Source organism: Camarhynchus parvulus, chromosome 1 (genome assembly GCF_901933205.1).
Source record: "Camarhynchus parvulus chromosome 1, STF_HiC, whole genome shotgun sequence".
Lineage (NCBI taxonomy): Eukaryota > Metazoa > Chordata > Aves > Passeriformes > Thraupidae > Camarhynchus > Camarhynchus parvulus.
In genome coordinates, this window is record NC_044571.1 from 40,444,727 (window position 1) to 40,461,539 (window position 16,813).

The 16,813-nt window shown below is 41.5% G+C and overlaps 1 protein-coding gene across 1 annotated transcript in view; it reads right to left on the bottom strand.

The window, feature by feature from the left end:
* Positions 1-16,163, bottom strand: part of RAP2A (RAP2A, member of RAS oncogene family) — a 29,514-nt gene extending 13,351 nt beyond the window's left edge. Inside the window, exon 1 of the mRNA XM_030943574.1 lies at positions 15,839-16,163. Within this exon, the coding sequence (XP_030799434.1) occupies positions 15,839-16,152 (314 nt within the window). The 5' untranslated portion in view covers positions 16,153-16,163. The remainder of the gene's footprint in view (positions 1-15,838) is intronic.
* Between the last annotated feature and the right edge of the window lie 650 nt (positions 16,164-16,813).

Here is a 16,813-nt window from a genome sequence, read left to right on the forward strand (position 1 = left end):
CAAAACCACAGGGAAAGAAACATTTTCTCTTCCATTTCAAGGTAAGAACATTTTACTCCAAAAAGTCTGTGCTCCTGACTTTTGGCGTTACCCAGATCTGGCCCCTGAAATGCAAGCCTTGGTAGGAAAACTGACCTCTGATAATTTGACTGCTACAATGTAGTCTGCAGAATCGAGCATTACATACCGATACAAACTACAGTTCCACAGAGGCTTTTATTTATTTGCTTTTTAAAGAATCTGATTGCTCGCAATGAACCTAGCTGCAGGTCACTAAAACTCAAAAAGTAAAACAAAAATAACAGGGCTAATTGGCAAACAACCTGGCCTGAACTTCTGCTCTTTCATCAGTCCCTAGGTAGAAGCTAAGGCAGGTAGATACTGGAGTTTTTATGATACTGCATAGCCTGAAAAGAATTTGTGTGTCTAGTTCAAAGCAGAGCCTTTCGTTGCCCTAGAAACTAAAGAAGAATACAGCTTTATGTCCTTCAGGCTAATAAAAATATCCTACAATGCATATAAAAAAAACTTTGCAAAAAATGCTCTGTTGAGACAGATCTTCTCACAATAGTACAATTAGGGCGGAACTCTGGATACTTTTCAGAAGATGGACTACTTTACAGAAACTCTAAGCAAGTGATCACACTGATGCAGTGAACCAATTCAGGACAAAACAGTATAAATGCATTTTCTCTTTTACTGCAGAAATAGTACTCTTATTTCAGTTACTTTTGACCATAGTCATACCCTCCTCTACCAACAAAGTAAAAATCCAAGGCCTTGACTAGTATAATGAGCAGATGCTCTGTAAGTCTTTTCACTCCTGCCAAGTTTCTACTAGAACATTTTATTTTCTACTTGGTAACAAAACCATTCTGCCATGACTTCAGAAAGTTGGTGGTCCTTATCTTACAGAACAATTTATCTAATTACCATATGCCTACTATAAATAATTGGAATGTTAGACTAAACAGAGCACCAAGAAGGTTTTATTCTCTGGGTTAAAGAAGTCAGCTCCATCTTCAACACCTCAACTTTCTATCTCCAGAAATTTTATTCAAAAAGTGTATATAATCTTGTTAAGTGAAATTGTTCCCACATCCAAAGATGAGCAGACCTAAATAAGAGCTTCAGAATTGTCAGGATTTTTTGATTGTTTGTTCTTATTAAAATAAACTCTGGTTCATCTTCAAATGCAAAATACTGCCTTCCAACATACTACCTTTAAGTGGAATAAAGATAAGGATAGAGAACAATTTCTTGATAACCTCGCTTCTATCTCGAGCATAAACTTCAGAAATAATTTTCTCAGGAGATTTTTTTCATTCTTTCTACAATAGGATGGGTACCAATTAAAGAAAAACAACAGACTATTTCATTCTGAATCAGTGTTGTGAATATAACCCATTTGAATATCCAGACATTTCTTAGTAAGAACTTGTTTACAAGATGACATTAAATACAGGGTACCTGGTAAAACAGCAAAATCTAAACATTTTACTTTTTCTCACATACACAGATGCGTGCATGAATATCTCAAATCTAGTATTTGATTAACTATAAAATGAAGCCATCTAGAATGAGGAACTCAGATACAGTCATAATCTCAGATGTCGAGTTATTTATATTTTAACTACTGTATAAATGTTAATTTCCTTGGGTCTACTCTAGGTTATAAAAAGCTCCTCTTTCCCAGAAGAGTTTTACTAACCTGTCTGACAGTCATTTCATTGTCCACGAAGACACTCTATAGCAGCCAGTCAAGCCTGCAGACTGTTTTATCTTGTACCTGTTAACCCTACCTGTAAGGCTGGCCATTGGGGCTGCACCACCACCATGCTGCTGCATCTCTGGGGACACGGGCACCTTGGCTGTGCCAAGGCTGTGTCAGCAGTGCTGGGGTCAGAGCCCCGGGCTCTGGCTGCCAGCATCCCTTGGGCAGCGGAGCGGCTCCACGCTGGCGCTCTGCCAGGGCCGTGTGCCAGCTGATGACCAGTGACACCCGGAGATGGGGAGGACAGAAAGAGCAACCCGTGCACAAGTGTGTGAGAGAGGGAAACAGAACAAAATCAGTGCCTATGCTTCTCACTGACACAATTTTTGTTCCAGAGCAAAACAAACACAAGCCACGCAAACCTAAGAAACTTCTTTAAAATGCTGCGAATTCCTGCATGGATACCAATTTTCATATTGCTCAAATTAAGTATGAGACAAACAGTGTGGCTTTACACTGGTTTAAACAAATTTGTTCAGAGGCAACTTGGTGAAAGAATTTTCACATGTAGAAAAAGCCTATTTCAATCTTTTTAAAACAGAAGATGACTGCAGAACCTGATAGAATCCATTCATTATTTTTTCCTTTTATCCTGAGTCCTGACCCCAGATGGCTAAGTGACTGAAAACCACTTGTGTAAATATATGCATATATTTGTGCGTATGTTTTACATACATTTTGACTGTCTCTCTTTCTGAGCAAACTTAATTTTAAAAAACACATGTAGTTAGTTTTATTCTAAGAAACAAAATATTACCCCAATATTTACATGTCTATTTGTCACATTTTAGGTACAGAAAGGATGGTAATTTGTAGACTTAACCCTCTAAAGTAACAGCAAGAAAATATTAGAAAAATATTGAAATATTTGAAAAAGAAGGTTTTCTCTAAGAAAGAGATTATGTTTAAACGTACTGTACACACACCCCCAAGTCCATTACACCTTCTTCATTGAATCACTAATTGGTAACTAGAATTTCCTGAAAATAGTTCATTAATTATTTTTTCCACATTAAGTTGTCCTATTCAGAAAGGCCATTCCAATTAATCTGAAGGTGTGTGCAGAGGTGTGAAGCCTAGACTGTTCCCAGTCCTTTTAATCTAACCGCATTTCTTGCTGACAGACAAAGTCTTTCAAAGCAAGCATTTTGATCATTTCTTGGAGAAGAATGTACACTTCAATTACCAGACCAATTATCCCAGCTAGGAAGGCAATACAATTGCTTAATTTTAGAGTAATGATAGACTTTCAAGGTGTGCCTTCTCAGCTTTCATCCAAGGCTGAGCTCACCATTGTCCCTCTCTGGCAGATGAAGCTACCATGATGGCAGTCACTATTTCTGACTAAAAACCATCTGGAGAAGAATTCAACATTCCCCCAGTTATGCAATTTCACATGTTTAGGTTCTTTTCTTTCTTGAACAGACTCATTTAAAAAATGATGCTTTTATCTTTTTTTTGTTTATTTTTTACCAAATATAGTTTGTGAGAAAAAAATAGAAAAGGCAATATCTTGCAATAAATTGCAGCAGTTATATTGAATGACTAAATTCTTGAGAAGCCATGGAAATAAAATATTGTCTTTTTTCAAAAATCATACTCATGTAGAGCCTACAATGCAGCAAATCTTTCCAGAGGTGAAAACTTTGTAAACACAGGTTGTTTCTTTTTCTACAATGTGTCCCTGTCAAGCTTAGGGACATATTAGTAAGCCCTGCAATTCATAGCATCTGCCTTCCCTCTTCCTTATGTTCCAGAGCAATTTGGCCATTTTAAGTTCAAGTACTCTGACGGTAGCTTTCTGAATATTTTGTTTTCCTTTCCATAACAGAGTTACATTGTAAACTTTGGTAGGTAAAACCTGAATTGCATGGATTTGTTCAGAGTTACTAAAGTAACTAAGATGAAGCAGTCTGGATAAACCACCTTTCCACCATCAAGCTACCATGATGTTTATTTTCAGCTTCTGGTGATACAATTTTTAGAGATACAGACCCTTTGAGCACGCCTCCTACAGTTTTGTCTTGTGATGGAGGGTTCATATCATCTGCAAGTGCCTGTCACTTCCTTCCCTTGAGAAAGGGCCCTACCTCCCATTAAATGTTCACATGTCCTGTCTGCAAACCACCTCTGCAGCCCGGTAGTTGAGCTCTTGGCAATTATGGGTGCAACCACAGTGTGAATCAAAAAGATGAAAGGAACAGTAGCTCCAGTCCATCAGGAGACTGTCCAAGGACTGCACTTGCTCATTGTGGCTCCTGAAAACCACCTTCACACAGGTGAGGAACAAGTCTTCCAATTTCATGGTCAGTGCAGAATCTGGGGCAAAAGGCCAGGTGGCAGCAGGACCACTCCCACAATGTAAAAACTGGAACTCAAGAGTGGTAACAGGAACAGCATTCCTTGCCAACCGTTGTTAACAGACTCATCTGACAGGCAGCAAGTATCTGATTTTTGTTGCTAAGAGATCTGGTTAGAAGAGAGTATGAGAAATAAGAGTTACAAGAAGTTTGTCTACAAACTGCTAGAAGGTAAAACAGACTCAGAAATTTGCCACAACTACATAATAAAACAGTGATACTTTGTTATGTAACAGAGCTCACAAAATCCCAGATGGGACAATGACATCCTGTATGGTACCAGACTAAAAGTGAGACCATTAGATAGATACCCATTCACTCAGTCCAGGCAAAATTATCATCTGATCCATTATGTTATCTTTAAAGGCAGCAGAGGACTCTTGAACCACACTCCCATCAAAACATAGCCACACAAATCAGGCAGCCTGGCTTCTCCCCAGTTTTAATGAATTTTGGGAATATTTGGATTGAGTGCAATTCTACAATGTGTCATCGTGCCTAAATTTTCTAGAACATCAAGGAGCACAAGGCTATTGATTCTCTCACAAGGCTAACTAACCTATACAACTACTGGAGAAGCAGATGGTATGAAAGGAGACTGCTGAGCATCTGCAGCTTCTGATGTTAAGTAAGGCTGCAGACACCCAAACATACGAAGATGTACCACTATGAAGGTAAGTACAAACACAAGAAGGCAAATTCACAAATCCCAAGGGAATAACAGAAAAAGATTGGATGTACAACATAAAGAAAGGTACCAGGACGGGTACCCAGACAGACAGAAGAGATATCCAATGAAAGCAAACTTATCAAATTTCTTCCTGTTTGACCCTTAACACTAAAACTCTATGGACTCTTGACAGGCTATCCTGATACCATAATCTTCTCCAGTTTCTTTCTAGGAAGGAGTCTATCATCCCTCAGACAACCATTTGTATAAGGATAGACACCTAAGCAGATTCTACTCCAAATAAAATTTTATAATCAGCAATATAACATAAGCTGTGCATGGAACTCCTTCTAGAGAAGGAAGAGATCTGAAGTACAAGATTTCTTAACCCTATGCTGTGGATGATTTGATCATCAAGGCTGTGGCCTCCTCCATACTCTATACTAAAAAAGTCACACAAAGGCATTCAGAAACTCACTGCTCAAAACATACAGAATGAAACTGATGTGAAAAAGGAGGCAGAGAGATTTACTCATTCTGATGGCAAATATTTCTGGGTCTGAAAGTAATACTGAGGTAGATAAATACAATGGGACTCCAGAAGCATTTAGAGGCCCATGACCAGGAGACTGCTCCCCAATAAATTTCTTCAAAAGCTGCACCCACCCAAAGTTTTTGTCAAAACAAGGTATCTGTCTGAAGGCCTAGAGCTGTGCAAGCCCAGCTGTGCCACATACTGGAACCAAAACGGGGTCACACACCTATGGTCTCTGCAGATTTATACAGGCAGCCAAGTCCCTCAAGAGGCCTAATTCACTAAACATTGCTTACTGAGGCTACTAACACAACAATTGTAAGATATGCAAGAAAATCCACAACAGATATCACTCCCACAGAAAGCCCTGGGAATAAAAGCAAGTGGTGTCAATGGTGTTTCTCACATTTAACATAGTACAGCAATTACAACCCTGATCAATGAGGTGACAGACCTGCACTACACACCTCCTTCAGTCACAGGAGTTTCACATCTGCTTTTCCCAGAAGACTGTTCTAACCACTCTACTGCAAGAGAGGCTGAGAAAATATTCTTCAGTCTTTTTGTTGAATATGTACCGCTGTGAAGGTAAGTACAAACTCAAGAAGGCAAATTCACAAATCCCAAGGGAACAACAGAAAAAGATTGGATGTACAAGATAAAGAAAAGTACCAGGACTGATTTCTCAGGACTGCTTATTCTCTTTAGATTAGGAAGTCACTGCAAAAATGCAAAATTGATATCCCATATAGTTAATGATCACCAGAAGACTCCCCTAGTCCAGGTGACTATAATATTTCAGGAAAGGTCAGCTGTTGCTTCATGATGACATACTGACTTCCATTTCTCTCCCATTCTTTTTAAGTTTTTTGACCCGTGGCCAAGACTACTTCTCAAGAGAAAAGATTCTGCATATATGACTTGGTAGTTTGACTGGTTTGCTGCAACAGTATTATACATCTTAGAACAAAGCAGGTTCCTAGGGAAATGACCCAAAATAACTTATTGTTTTTTTCCTGTAAGGGTCAGCTCTCATTTATTTCTAAATGAAATGCATAAAAAGAGAAGGTTGGCATCGGGGAAAAATATTTTTAAAAAGGCATCTGTTCCAGAGCACTGCATGTTCACAAGACTGATGCCAGGAGTGCCTGCTTGCATCCTGCACATTTGGTGCAATAACAAAACCAACCTCTCCTACCTCCAAAGCCTCCATGCATCCTGAGGAGTTCATCTGTTAAAGAATCCAAGCAGATTGAACAGATTTAAGTGGTACCACACTGACAACCACCACTCCCCTCCCTCCAAACCTAAAACCACACCCAAAGGAAGAAACCAATGGGAGAACTCACTCCACATTTTCACTTGGACTTTGACAGTGGACTGCAGCAGCCTCAACCCAGCAGAAGGTGACTCATTCTTCTCTCTTCCAGGCATTGTAGGGAGTGACATGCACTCAGCTACCAAGAATCTAACTGCATCTGAGACTGTTAGAGCAGATGCCTTCTTTAAGCACTGAGATGGAGAGCCTGGATTTAACTGGAGACTGAAACACACTCAGACCAGTTTAGATTTTTTGCTTTGTGAGGTTAGAGGGGTATGAAAGGCATCTGATAAAATCCTCCAGAAGAAATAGCTCAACATGACCATCTTCTGCCCCCCAAATTATTAAAAAAAACCCAACCTGAATTCCTGAAGCTAAAAAAACCCCACAAATAAACCACAAAACACCACTGTGTGACAGGCCTTCAGCAGAATTATTTCAGCAGAAGAGAGGCAAATTCTGAACCTGGAGATAGAAGACAACTACTAGGAAAACCTACTAATACATCAAGTTCTTTTGGCACTGGAAAGTAATCCACAGACTGAAAACATACCTTCCTAAAAACATGTATTTACAAGCACCAGTATACAAATTAGGACTGATGTCATAGTTCAAAAAAATACACTTGTTCAGCATTTTGCATCAATAAATACAGAGGTGGGTGAAAAAAAAACCCAACAGATTTTTTCCCCACTCATTTATAAATTCTGGGGAAAATGGTATAAACCCCCAACATTTTATATTCATTGTTTAGTTCTAACAAAACCAAGGAGTTTCTAAAATTTATAAATTAAATTAAAAACATAGTAAGGACATTTCAAAAGAAAAGGGATTCCTGAGGAGAGAATTTATGCATTTCTATATTTCAGAAAGTTCATAGCTTTCTGAAAAGACAGAAGCATTCCAATTATTTTATAAAATGTTTCAAGTAAGATTTTGTACAGCAGTTTAAAAGATGCTACAGCAGTGCTGGAAACTGCAACCAGATCTAATCAGATAAAGTAGGTTGATCAGTCCTGGCTTACACTCTTTACTGTAAAATATATTAGGGGTAAGAGGGCAAACAATTCAAACATTCTCCTCTGAAAACTTGCTCATAATTCAGCAGACATGCTTATAGGCTTGTGGTGACCTATTTGGCTGTTTCTTGAAAGCATCCTTTCTTGCAATTAATCAGAAATCCAGGATCAAAGCTCTTCTGCACAACATGTAGAGCACTTAAGTTCAGTGCCTTATCCAATTCATTTCCAGTTCAAATTAAATTGTAGTTGAGTTGAAACTCACATGGGAATCTCAAACACTATTAATCTTTTAGTTAAGGTGGCTACCTGTTAACAAGAACAATAATGGAAGTCCCCAAACCATTCTTTAAAGTAAGAACTGCATTTTTTTTTACCACAGACCACCACCCTATTACATCCTAATATTTTTAAAATGCTTTAATGTCTTCCTCATTACCATGACTTTTGCAGAAGACAATATTTTAAAAATTGTTAAAGCTCCATCTACAAGACACAAGTGATATTTCAAAGCAAACTAATCAATCCTAAAAACACTCCTTTTGTTTGTCCTTCACCTGATCTTTCAGCCAGTCTAGGGCTAACCAAGACAAGAACTAAAATATTGTCATCATTGCATTTTTGAAGAGTACAGCACCTAACTGTACAGTGTGAGCCCCGTGACATTAATGTTGAGAAAGGATAACATGCTCATAACACACCTTTAATTCTCTTGTCTAGACTAGGATTTAAGACAACACAGCTGCCAAAATGCATCCAACCCATTGATACAGAAAGTGTTCAAGTTGCAGTCATCATTGTAAACTGCACCTAGACTAGAGTGTTTGCCTTAGTGCAGCAAAAACTGAATACTAGTCCTGGATTGGAAAGCTCTGGAAAACAAACCCAGAGCAGAACAAAACAAACCCAAACCCCCCAAAAAGAGCAGAAGCAAGCTAATGAATAAGACAGCCCATAGAAGCAGATAGCTACACTTCTTGTTACCTTAAAATCTTTATACAGAAATCTTTATACAAGTCACTACGTGCCAGGATAATTTAGCACTGCAGTCCCGATTGCTTCCCTATTCTCTCTCAAAACGTTATCATCACGTACCACCTACACCATTTACAAGGAGGAAAAAAAATTGTTTGAGCAACACTTGTAATGCTCCAGAAATTAAATAACCAGTAACCCCAGTTTTTTTCTTAGGTACAAGAAATAAAAATCTGACATTCAATTATTAAGAAAAAAACTAGAAATAAAATTTAACGGAAGGATTTGACGATTTTTTTGGGGGATCCACCCACTCAGACATTTCACATTTTAATTTAAAAACTTCCAACAGCCAAAGAATGTCTATTTTTGAAATTCTGGCCTTAAAAGTATGGCTGATAACATAGGAGCTTTAACTAAACAATGTCACCCAGATTGCTTCACCTTTGACCAAAGAATGAAACTTATTTCTATCCACACGCTATGCAACAGAAGAAATATTTTGAAAGAAAATATTAAACTTACTGACAACTGTGTTGGCTATAAAAATAACCATATTTAAAGAATTACTGTCCTCTCAGCAAAACAAGAAATTCAAAGACAAAACTAGAAATTCTAATGAGCAATGGTTTTTTTAAAATAAAATTTTTCAAATATTCAAAAATCTTTGTCAAAACAGCCTAATGAAGGGCAAGATAGAAAACATTCAACCCCAAGCATTAATGCTATATTACTGAACTAAGTTATGAAAGCAGTTAAAGTCATGATAATATTTGGTCTTTAACACATTAAATGATATTTTTACAACACAGACACAATCAAGCAATATTGCACAACCAAAAACAAATTTAAGAAGTCTTGCCACATACTGTTCTACTATTTGATATTTGTAGCTATCCAAAAATTATCCACACATCTCTACAACAACATAAGCTACAGCAGCAATTAAGACCCAAACCCAGAAGATGATGCTAAGGAGTACAGGCATCATTAAAAAAAAAAAAAAAAAAAAAAGCACTATACTCTAAACTAGCACAATCTAAACTAAACACGCATACAAAAGGAGCTTGCCTACCTGGCTTTTTCAATAAAAGTCCAAAGAACACCTAAAAAGCAGGAGGGGATAAAAAATATTCATATTCAGTGTTTGGATATGAAAACTATAATGTCATTTTACCTTACAGAGAAAAATAAGTAAAACTTGGGAAGGAATACCTATAAAATTATCTGGACTAGGCTGTGGGGATGGTAGGGAGCAGGGAAACAGCCAAAAAACCCCCAACACATTAGAACACTTTGGTTATAAGCATTGTCTCCAATTTTCACATTTTCCACTGAAAGAAATTCAAAGTAATATTTCAGATTATCAAGAATGTGAGAGTGGGAAAGTGTGAGGGGGAAGAGTCAAGAGAACTCTGCAAATATGTAATTAAATTCAAAAGTTACTACAGGAAAATATTAAAGGTTACAGGTTCTGAAGATGCACGAGCACCTTGAAATATCTGATTTTAAGACTAAGCCAAACAACTTTAAAATAGTCTTCTATAGCTTAAAATTGCACATTGTCAGAGACATTTTTTAGAGGATTGTCTATATAAGACTTGTAGGAACCTATAATTTTATCTGACAGAATTAGTTCATTAATTTCAAATTAAAACAAAGGTAGATTCACACACACAAAAAATTAATCTAAGCTCTATACAATGCTTCTTTTGGTGTCTAAAGTTACTTTAAAATCACAAGAGCACAAATTTGAGTTATGCTCTTTCTATCACAGACACTCTCTAGAGGACAGTCTATGTATCAGTTCCCCAATGAAACACAAGAGATGGCCGGACATCTGAAGGTTCTGATATTATACACAGAGTCAATTAGGTATGACTGACTACTTCTGTCTACCCCTCCTCTATATCTCTACATATGCCTAAAGAGTTTATATTTTGTTCTTATAAACTGGTGAGGTTCCCACCTGAGAAGCAGCTATCCATAGGTGTCCCTTAACTAAGAAAGAAGGAAAAGGGAGACCAGTAGAGTTCTTCTATTGTACTTGAATATGTGCAAATGTTTGCTGAGATTTAGAATCTGTCAATCTGTTCTTCCAATGAACTCCTAAATTCCATCTCATAGGTGCACAAGAGTGGTTGGCAGCTTGGCCAAGGGGAGAATGCTTTTTACCCACTCTGCCTTTTTTTACCTGAAGATGAGTACTCAGCACAATCCATTACATTAAGATGATTGCAAGAAAAATAACTCTTCCTAAAAAAGACTTAGGGTGCTTATTTCTGCCATCTCTACACAGCTAGCACCTATGAAAATCCCTAGACATTTATCAAGCTTTGCATACAGTACACTTAAGAAGAAACAGGATTTTCCATATTTCACTTCTACCAAACACTTTGGTGTTCTTTCCAGAAAGGTTGAATCCATGTTTGTGGTTGAAGATGTTACACCAGTGTTTATGAAGAATTCTCTAACTACTTCGTAAAAGTAGAAAAAAATACTTTCTGAAAATAAGGATGCAACACACACAGAACTTCAGAAAACTGAAAAATTCAACCTTGTTTAAAGAGGTTTTATGTTCTTTGAATAAAAACCATACTTCAATTTCAAAGTATTTGGAAAGCAATATTTTCAACTAAAGTTTTGAGCAATTTGTAATTTCAAATATAGTTTTCCAGACTTAATCACCATATAATCACTAAATACATCAACTATCATTGACTGAAGATGCTGATTTCACAATTAATAAATTTCAATAATTACATCTCTTGTATGTTTTAATACTACACAGAATCCCTAGACTGAGAGGCAGATTTTCATCCTGTTCACAAACCACAGCTACAAAGAACATTGTCAACTCAAAGACAGATTTCTGTGCTATTTCATAGCAATATACTTATATAATTTAGTCTACATTTCCAGTCAATCTAAATAAAATAAATTTTCTAGTCTTTTTCTTCTGGAGAAAAAGCATTAGATTAATGAAAAGGAGGTTTTTTTCACTCCTTGGAGTAAAATAGCCCTTTTGAGAAATACTTAAGTAGGCTCTGTTAGTCTCTAAAACGTGAATGCAACAGTCCTGTACTTAAAGCACAGGTCAGACACCTAGAGAAATTACTACAAGTGAAGAACTCAGAACTAACTTTGAGTTTGTTTTTACTTGTAGGCACTAGTTTTCTGCTTGAATAGAAATAATAATACTTTCCTCTTTCTTGGGGTTCAACTGAAAAAAAACCACTATAAAAATGCCTGTAGAACAGATTGAGAAATTACACTAACGAAGGCTAAGCAAGCACCTAGAATTGATACCTAGTGAGTTTTAAACATACCTCCATAATAGAAAAACATTGGCAGTCATATTAAAAATTAAAATTCAGTATTTGGCAAATACCAGCAGATTCTCTTTAGAGAGCTTTCTAATCACACAACAAACACAAAAGTGTTAGAAGATACCCAACTCCTTTTTCCACAAAAATAAGAATATAATTTGCACTACCTAATCTTCATACTCACTAATTACTTCTAAATCTCAACATCTAACTGGGGTGCACCACTTCCAATCTGTTCTTCTGACAGCTTCTGTTCTTCCTTCACTGCAGACCTTTGTTGGCATGGGCCCACTCATCCAATTTAGCCCTGCTCTCACAAATAGAAGGTTTCTCCAGAAAACAGCTCATTCTGAAACTATGGTGAGTTCTGTCTGCAGCATAAACAATTCTTTGCTGACAAGCCAGTAAATCTAAGGAAGAAGGCCCCAGAGCTGCAGCACCCACCATTGCACAGGTGACATACTTTGTGTGTTACCTCACCAGGAGGCAGTAAAGGAGCAGCTCTTTCTCTTTATCCTTCTTGAATACAGAAAATAAGTAGTCTTCAAAGCTACCCTATGCACACTCCATCTTCCTAGCAGTACAGCCCTTCAGCATATGCAAGAATCAAGAAACGAGGCTTAAAGGACCTATTTGGCAAAAGCAAGGTTCAGAAACCAGTTCCAGGTGCCCAAACTGGGATTGGATCAAGGTGTTTCAGATGAAGCATCTGGAGGAAGAAAGGCAGCTGTGATTTTGTACCACTGTGATCCTTCATCCAGCGCTGGCAGCACTCTGTGCTGCAGGAAACTCCAGCCCAGAGTACAGCGAGCACCTCTGAAACCTCTTCCTCCTCCTCATCCTCTGTCTAGGCAGAGCTGCTGGGGGTGCACCTATGCACCCAGAACTGGCAGGGCTCCCTTCTCAAGGTAAAGCACCTGGACTCTCTCTTAGAAAGATCTAAACAAAATTTGCTTTTTTACTTTGAGAAGAGGAATACTGTTTACATTTAAAACATTTTCTGAGAAAGACTTTTAATTACCTGTTCAAAAGCCATGGAGACATCCTCCACTCTGGATAAAGCTGTGCACCATGACTGAAAGGGATGCAAGGCCTACAGACACTACACAAGGAAGCTCAACTTCACAGTTTTGCCATTAGGGGAGTTCTCTGCAAGCTGGCAGAGCTGGATTTCAGACTAAGCCTATTTATGTGCTAGTATTAAATTCAAAGAGAACAGAAACTAGAGTGGCAAGAATGATCTCAATCTCTTCTAACCACTAAGCTTCAGAGTTAAGTGAAGGTCCACTTGTTTCCTCTCTGTCATTCATGAACATGTCATTCATTCCTCTAAGGTCACTCAGATTCACCAGGTGGGGCGAAGGACTCGCTCAGCTTGGCTGGCCTGGTATGTGCTGGTTAGACCAGGGAAGCAGAAGACTCAAGTGTGCATCTCTTAACCCAAAGAGGGAATTTCAACTGGCTTTTCTACTTTTGGGAGTGTAATTAAAATTACTCTTTAATTATGGTATAACACAGGGATTCTTTAATCCGAAAATAAAACAAAATAGCAAGGACAATATGTAAAATGCACAGATACCTACCACTTAAGAGACCTGGCCAATTGTTTTTCAGTACAACTAAAGCTCAGAGATTTTTCAGAACATGGTTTTGTATCAATATAAGCATACAGTTGTCATCCAAAACCCCCAAGAAAATAATACTACGATTATTTGTTTCTCAGCATGGATTAAATGCCTTTCTGCGACTGTAAATTATAATTTAGAAGTCCTTGTACAGATGCATATTGTATCTGTAAATATGCATTTTTCAGGTTCAACTGGTAAAAAAGATGCAAGCTTAAGTCTACAGCACATTAGGTCTTACACTGCCTGCGAACCTAAGTTCCAAAACATAACACCCCCACCACAACCCACATATGCAAATCAGGCAAGTTAACAAGTAAAAATCTGGTACCCTTGCTGAAGCTACATCCTTTTAATGCATCACATTCCTTTCAACTACAACTCAATTAAAATTATCTGGGCTTGCTAAAATTTTCAAGATTTCAGCTGCATTTAGATTACTTTGCATAAATGAAATTTAGGATTACAATGTTGCTCATATGTCTCACAAAATATCTAACCAAAAGCTGGAGTCTTGCAGTAAAAGAGCTGGCAGATGAAAAATGAGAGCAGCATTCAGACCCACTCTCAGCAGTGCTGAGTCAATGTAACTATGGAAGTACAAGTTGCTTTTCTATTCTGCTTCACCTATCTACAGCTGGTCAGCTGGGATCTGAATGCAGATGCTCCAGCACAAGGTACAAAGCAAGCTGCAAAAGCCACAGATATAAATTCAGAAGCTAGATGAATTTATAGTGACGATTAAATACAAGAAAACCAAAAGCATTTATTAATGAATAAAATCTATTCGAGCTACTTAAAGAAAAAACCTTCTTCTGTAAGGTATGCGCGAATGATAAGAATGGAAGGATACTGAAAATCGCACTTATTTTCGTAATAAATTCAAAATAACTCTATTACTTTGGTCTTTAGAAATCTCCACTGAAAGAGTCAGGACACACATTAAGAAACACCCACTATGAAAAAGTTGCAAGTCTTTAAAAATAGCAGCGCTTTGCCTCCTCCCTCCCCTTTCCCCTACTCACCCTCCTCCCCAATTTCAAAATACATCTTCCCCAGGCCTTGGTCTGGAATGGCAGTTTCTGTGAACAGACCATACCCGACCATATGATTAGCCATTATCATTACCACCACCTTTTATGCTCTACTCTACATTAAGATGCAAAGCCAACAGATGTGGTCCAACTAAGTTATTTACGAGGGTTTCCCTTTCAGATGTCCACGCCAAAGCTACAACCAGTTCTGCGATATAATTACAGCCTCTCTCCACGGGCAGTAACAGACCTCTGTCTGCGGCGATGTGGCCAGCGGCATTTTCTCATCTACACTCCGGTTCAAACGGTTGCTATGATTTCAAATGGTGCATCTACCCTTATTTTAGCGCGACTGGCTGCATTTCAGCTGCCGACATCTGACTGATTGATGCACATCTAAACAACGCAGCGATTATAAAAACAAACTGGCAGTAGGCACCGGTGTTTCTCCACCGTGGGCTCGCTCCTAACAGAGCGGCTGGCAACGAGACCGTGGGAAATTTAAGAGCAACACCAGCACACATGAGGCCTAACACTCACAGCCGCCACTGCCACCGGGAAGGAGGCTGGCGTCCTGCACTTTTAAGAGTGGGAAGTTCATGGAAATACCAATGCAGGTATCTGAGCAGGCAGATCTCTCGCCTGCCGCACGAAAGCATCCAGGTGCTTCCCCTGCACATCGGCCACAGCACGTCCACCAGAAAGTACACTCGAGGGCTGGCTGACCCGATACACCGCTGGGGAACTGCTTTTCCGCCCCCACGCTTCCAGCCCCTGGCCAGATTCTCCACCGTATGCCATACGGGAGCACCCCAAACTCCCCGCACACGCAGCTGGGGACAGGGCGAGCGGCGGAAACCACGGGAGCCCCCGGCCCCTGCCCCCGCTCCGCCACCCCCGGCCGGCGCCCGCCCACGGGGAGCCCGGGGCTGCGGGCGCGGCTGCGGAGGGGGCGGCGGGATGGGGGCAATGCCCCGCAGCCCGGGGGAGGGCGGAGGGAGGCGGGCGAGGGAAGGGAGCCGCGGGGCAGGCACCTGAGCGGGCGTGGGCAGCCCCCGGGCCGGAGATCCGGGCACCGGGGCGGGGGAGGAGGGCACGGAGGGGGGGCGGGAGGCCCGCAGGCCCCGGCGGGGCGGGCCGGGCCGCAGGTGGGCGTCGGGCGCGGCCGCCGGAGGAGCGGCCGCCGGGCAAGTCACCTCTTGACGCGGATGATCTGGTCGCGCATGGGTCGGATGTCCTGGAAGCTCTGCTGGTTGACCAGGCTGTAGACGAGGATGAAGCCCTGCCCGTTCTTGATGTAGAGGTCCCGCATGGAGGCGAACTGCTCAGTGCCCGCCGTGTCCAGGATCTCCAGGACGGAGGGGGAGGCGTCCACCTCGATCTCCTTGCGGTAGAAGTCCTCGATGGTGGGGTCGTACTTCTCGATGAAGGTGCCGGTCACGAACTGCACCGTGAGCGCCGACTTCCCCACCCCGCCCGAGCCCAGCACCACCACCTTGTACTCGCGCATCCTCCCGCCAGCGCGGACCGCCCGCCCGACCCGCACCTGCCGACGGCCCCTCCTCACCCCCCCGCCATCGGCCGCCCCGCCCTGTGCCCGCCGCCGCAGCCGCCTCCGCTCCGCTCCCCGCCCGGCGGATGCTCCGGGCCGCCGCGGCGGCTCCTGGGCGGCGCTGCCGGCGGCGGGGCCGCGCTCACGGGCTGCGGCGCGGCCGGGGTGGGGCGGCGGCCCCGCCTCCTCCTTCCCGTGTCGCCACGGCAACAGCCAACGGGGCGGGACGGGGGAAGAAAGAGCGGGGAGGAGGAGGAGGAGGAAGAAGAAGAAGAGGGCGGGCACCGCCCCGTCACGTGGCGCGCCCCCCTTCCTGCCCCCGGGCGCGGCGGCCGCACGTGATGCCGGCAGGCAGTGGCGGTGCTGCCGGTGCTGGAGCCCGTGTCCCTTCCCTTTCCTGCGTTCCCTCCGATGCCGTTGCCCTGGGCACACAGCGTCCCCCGGCCCCGCTCCGGGCCGGCTCCGAGCGGGAAGGGCCGGCGGGCGGGGGCGGGCCGGGCCAATGGGAGCGCGGGCCGGGCTGCCGCGGTTCCGCTTCCCGGGCGGCGGGAGGCGGCCCCGGCGCGGTAAGTTCGGGCCGCTCCCGGCCTGGCGGCTTCCCGGCCGTGTGGATCCCACT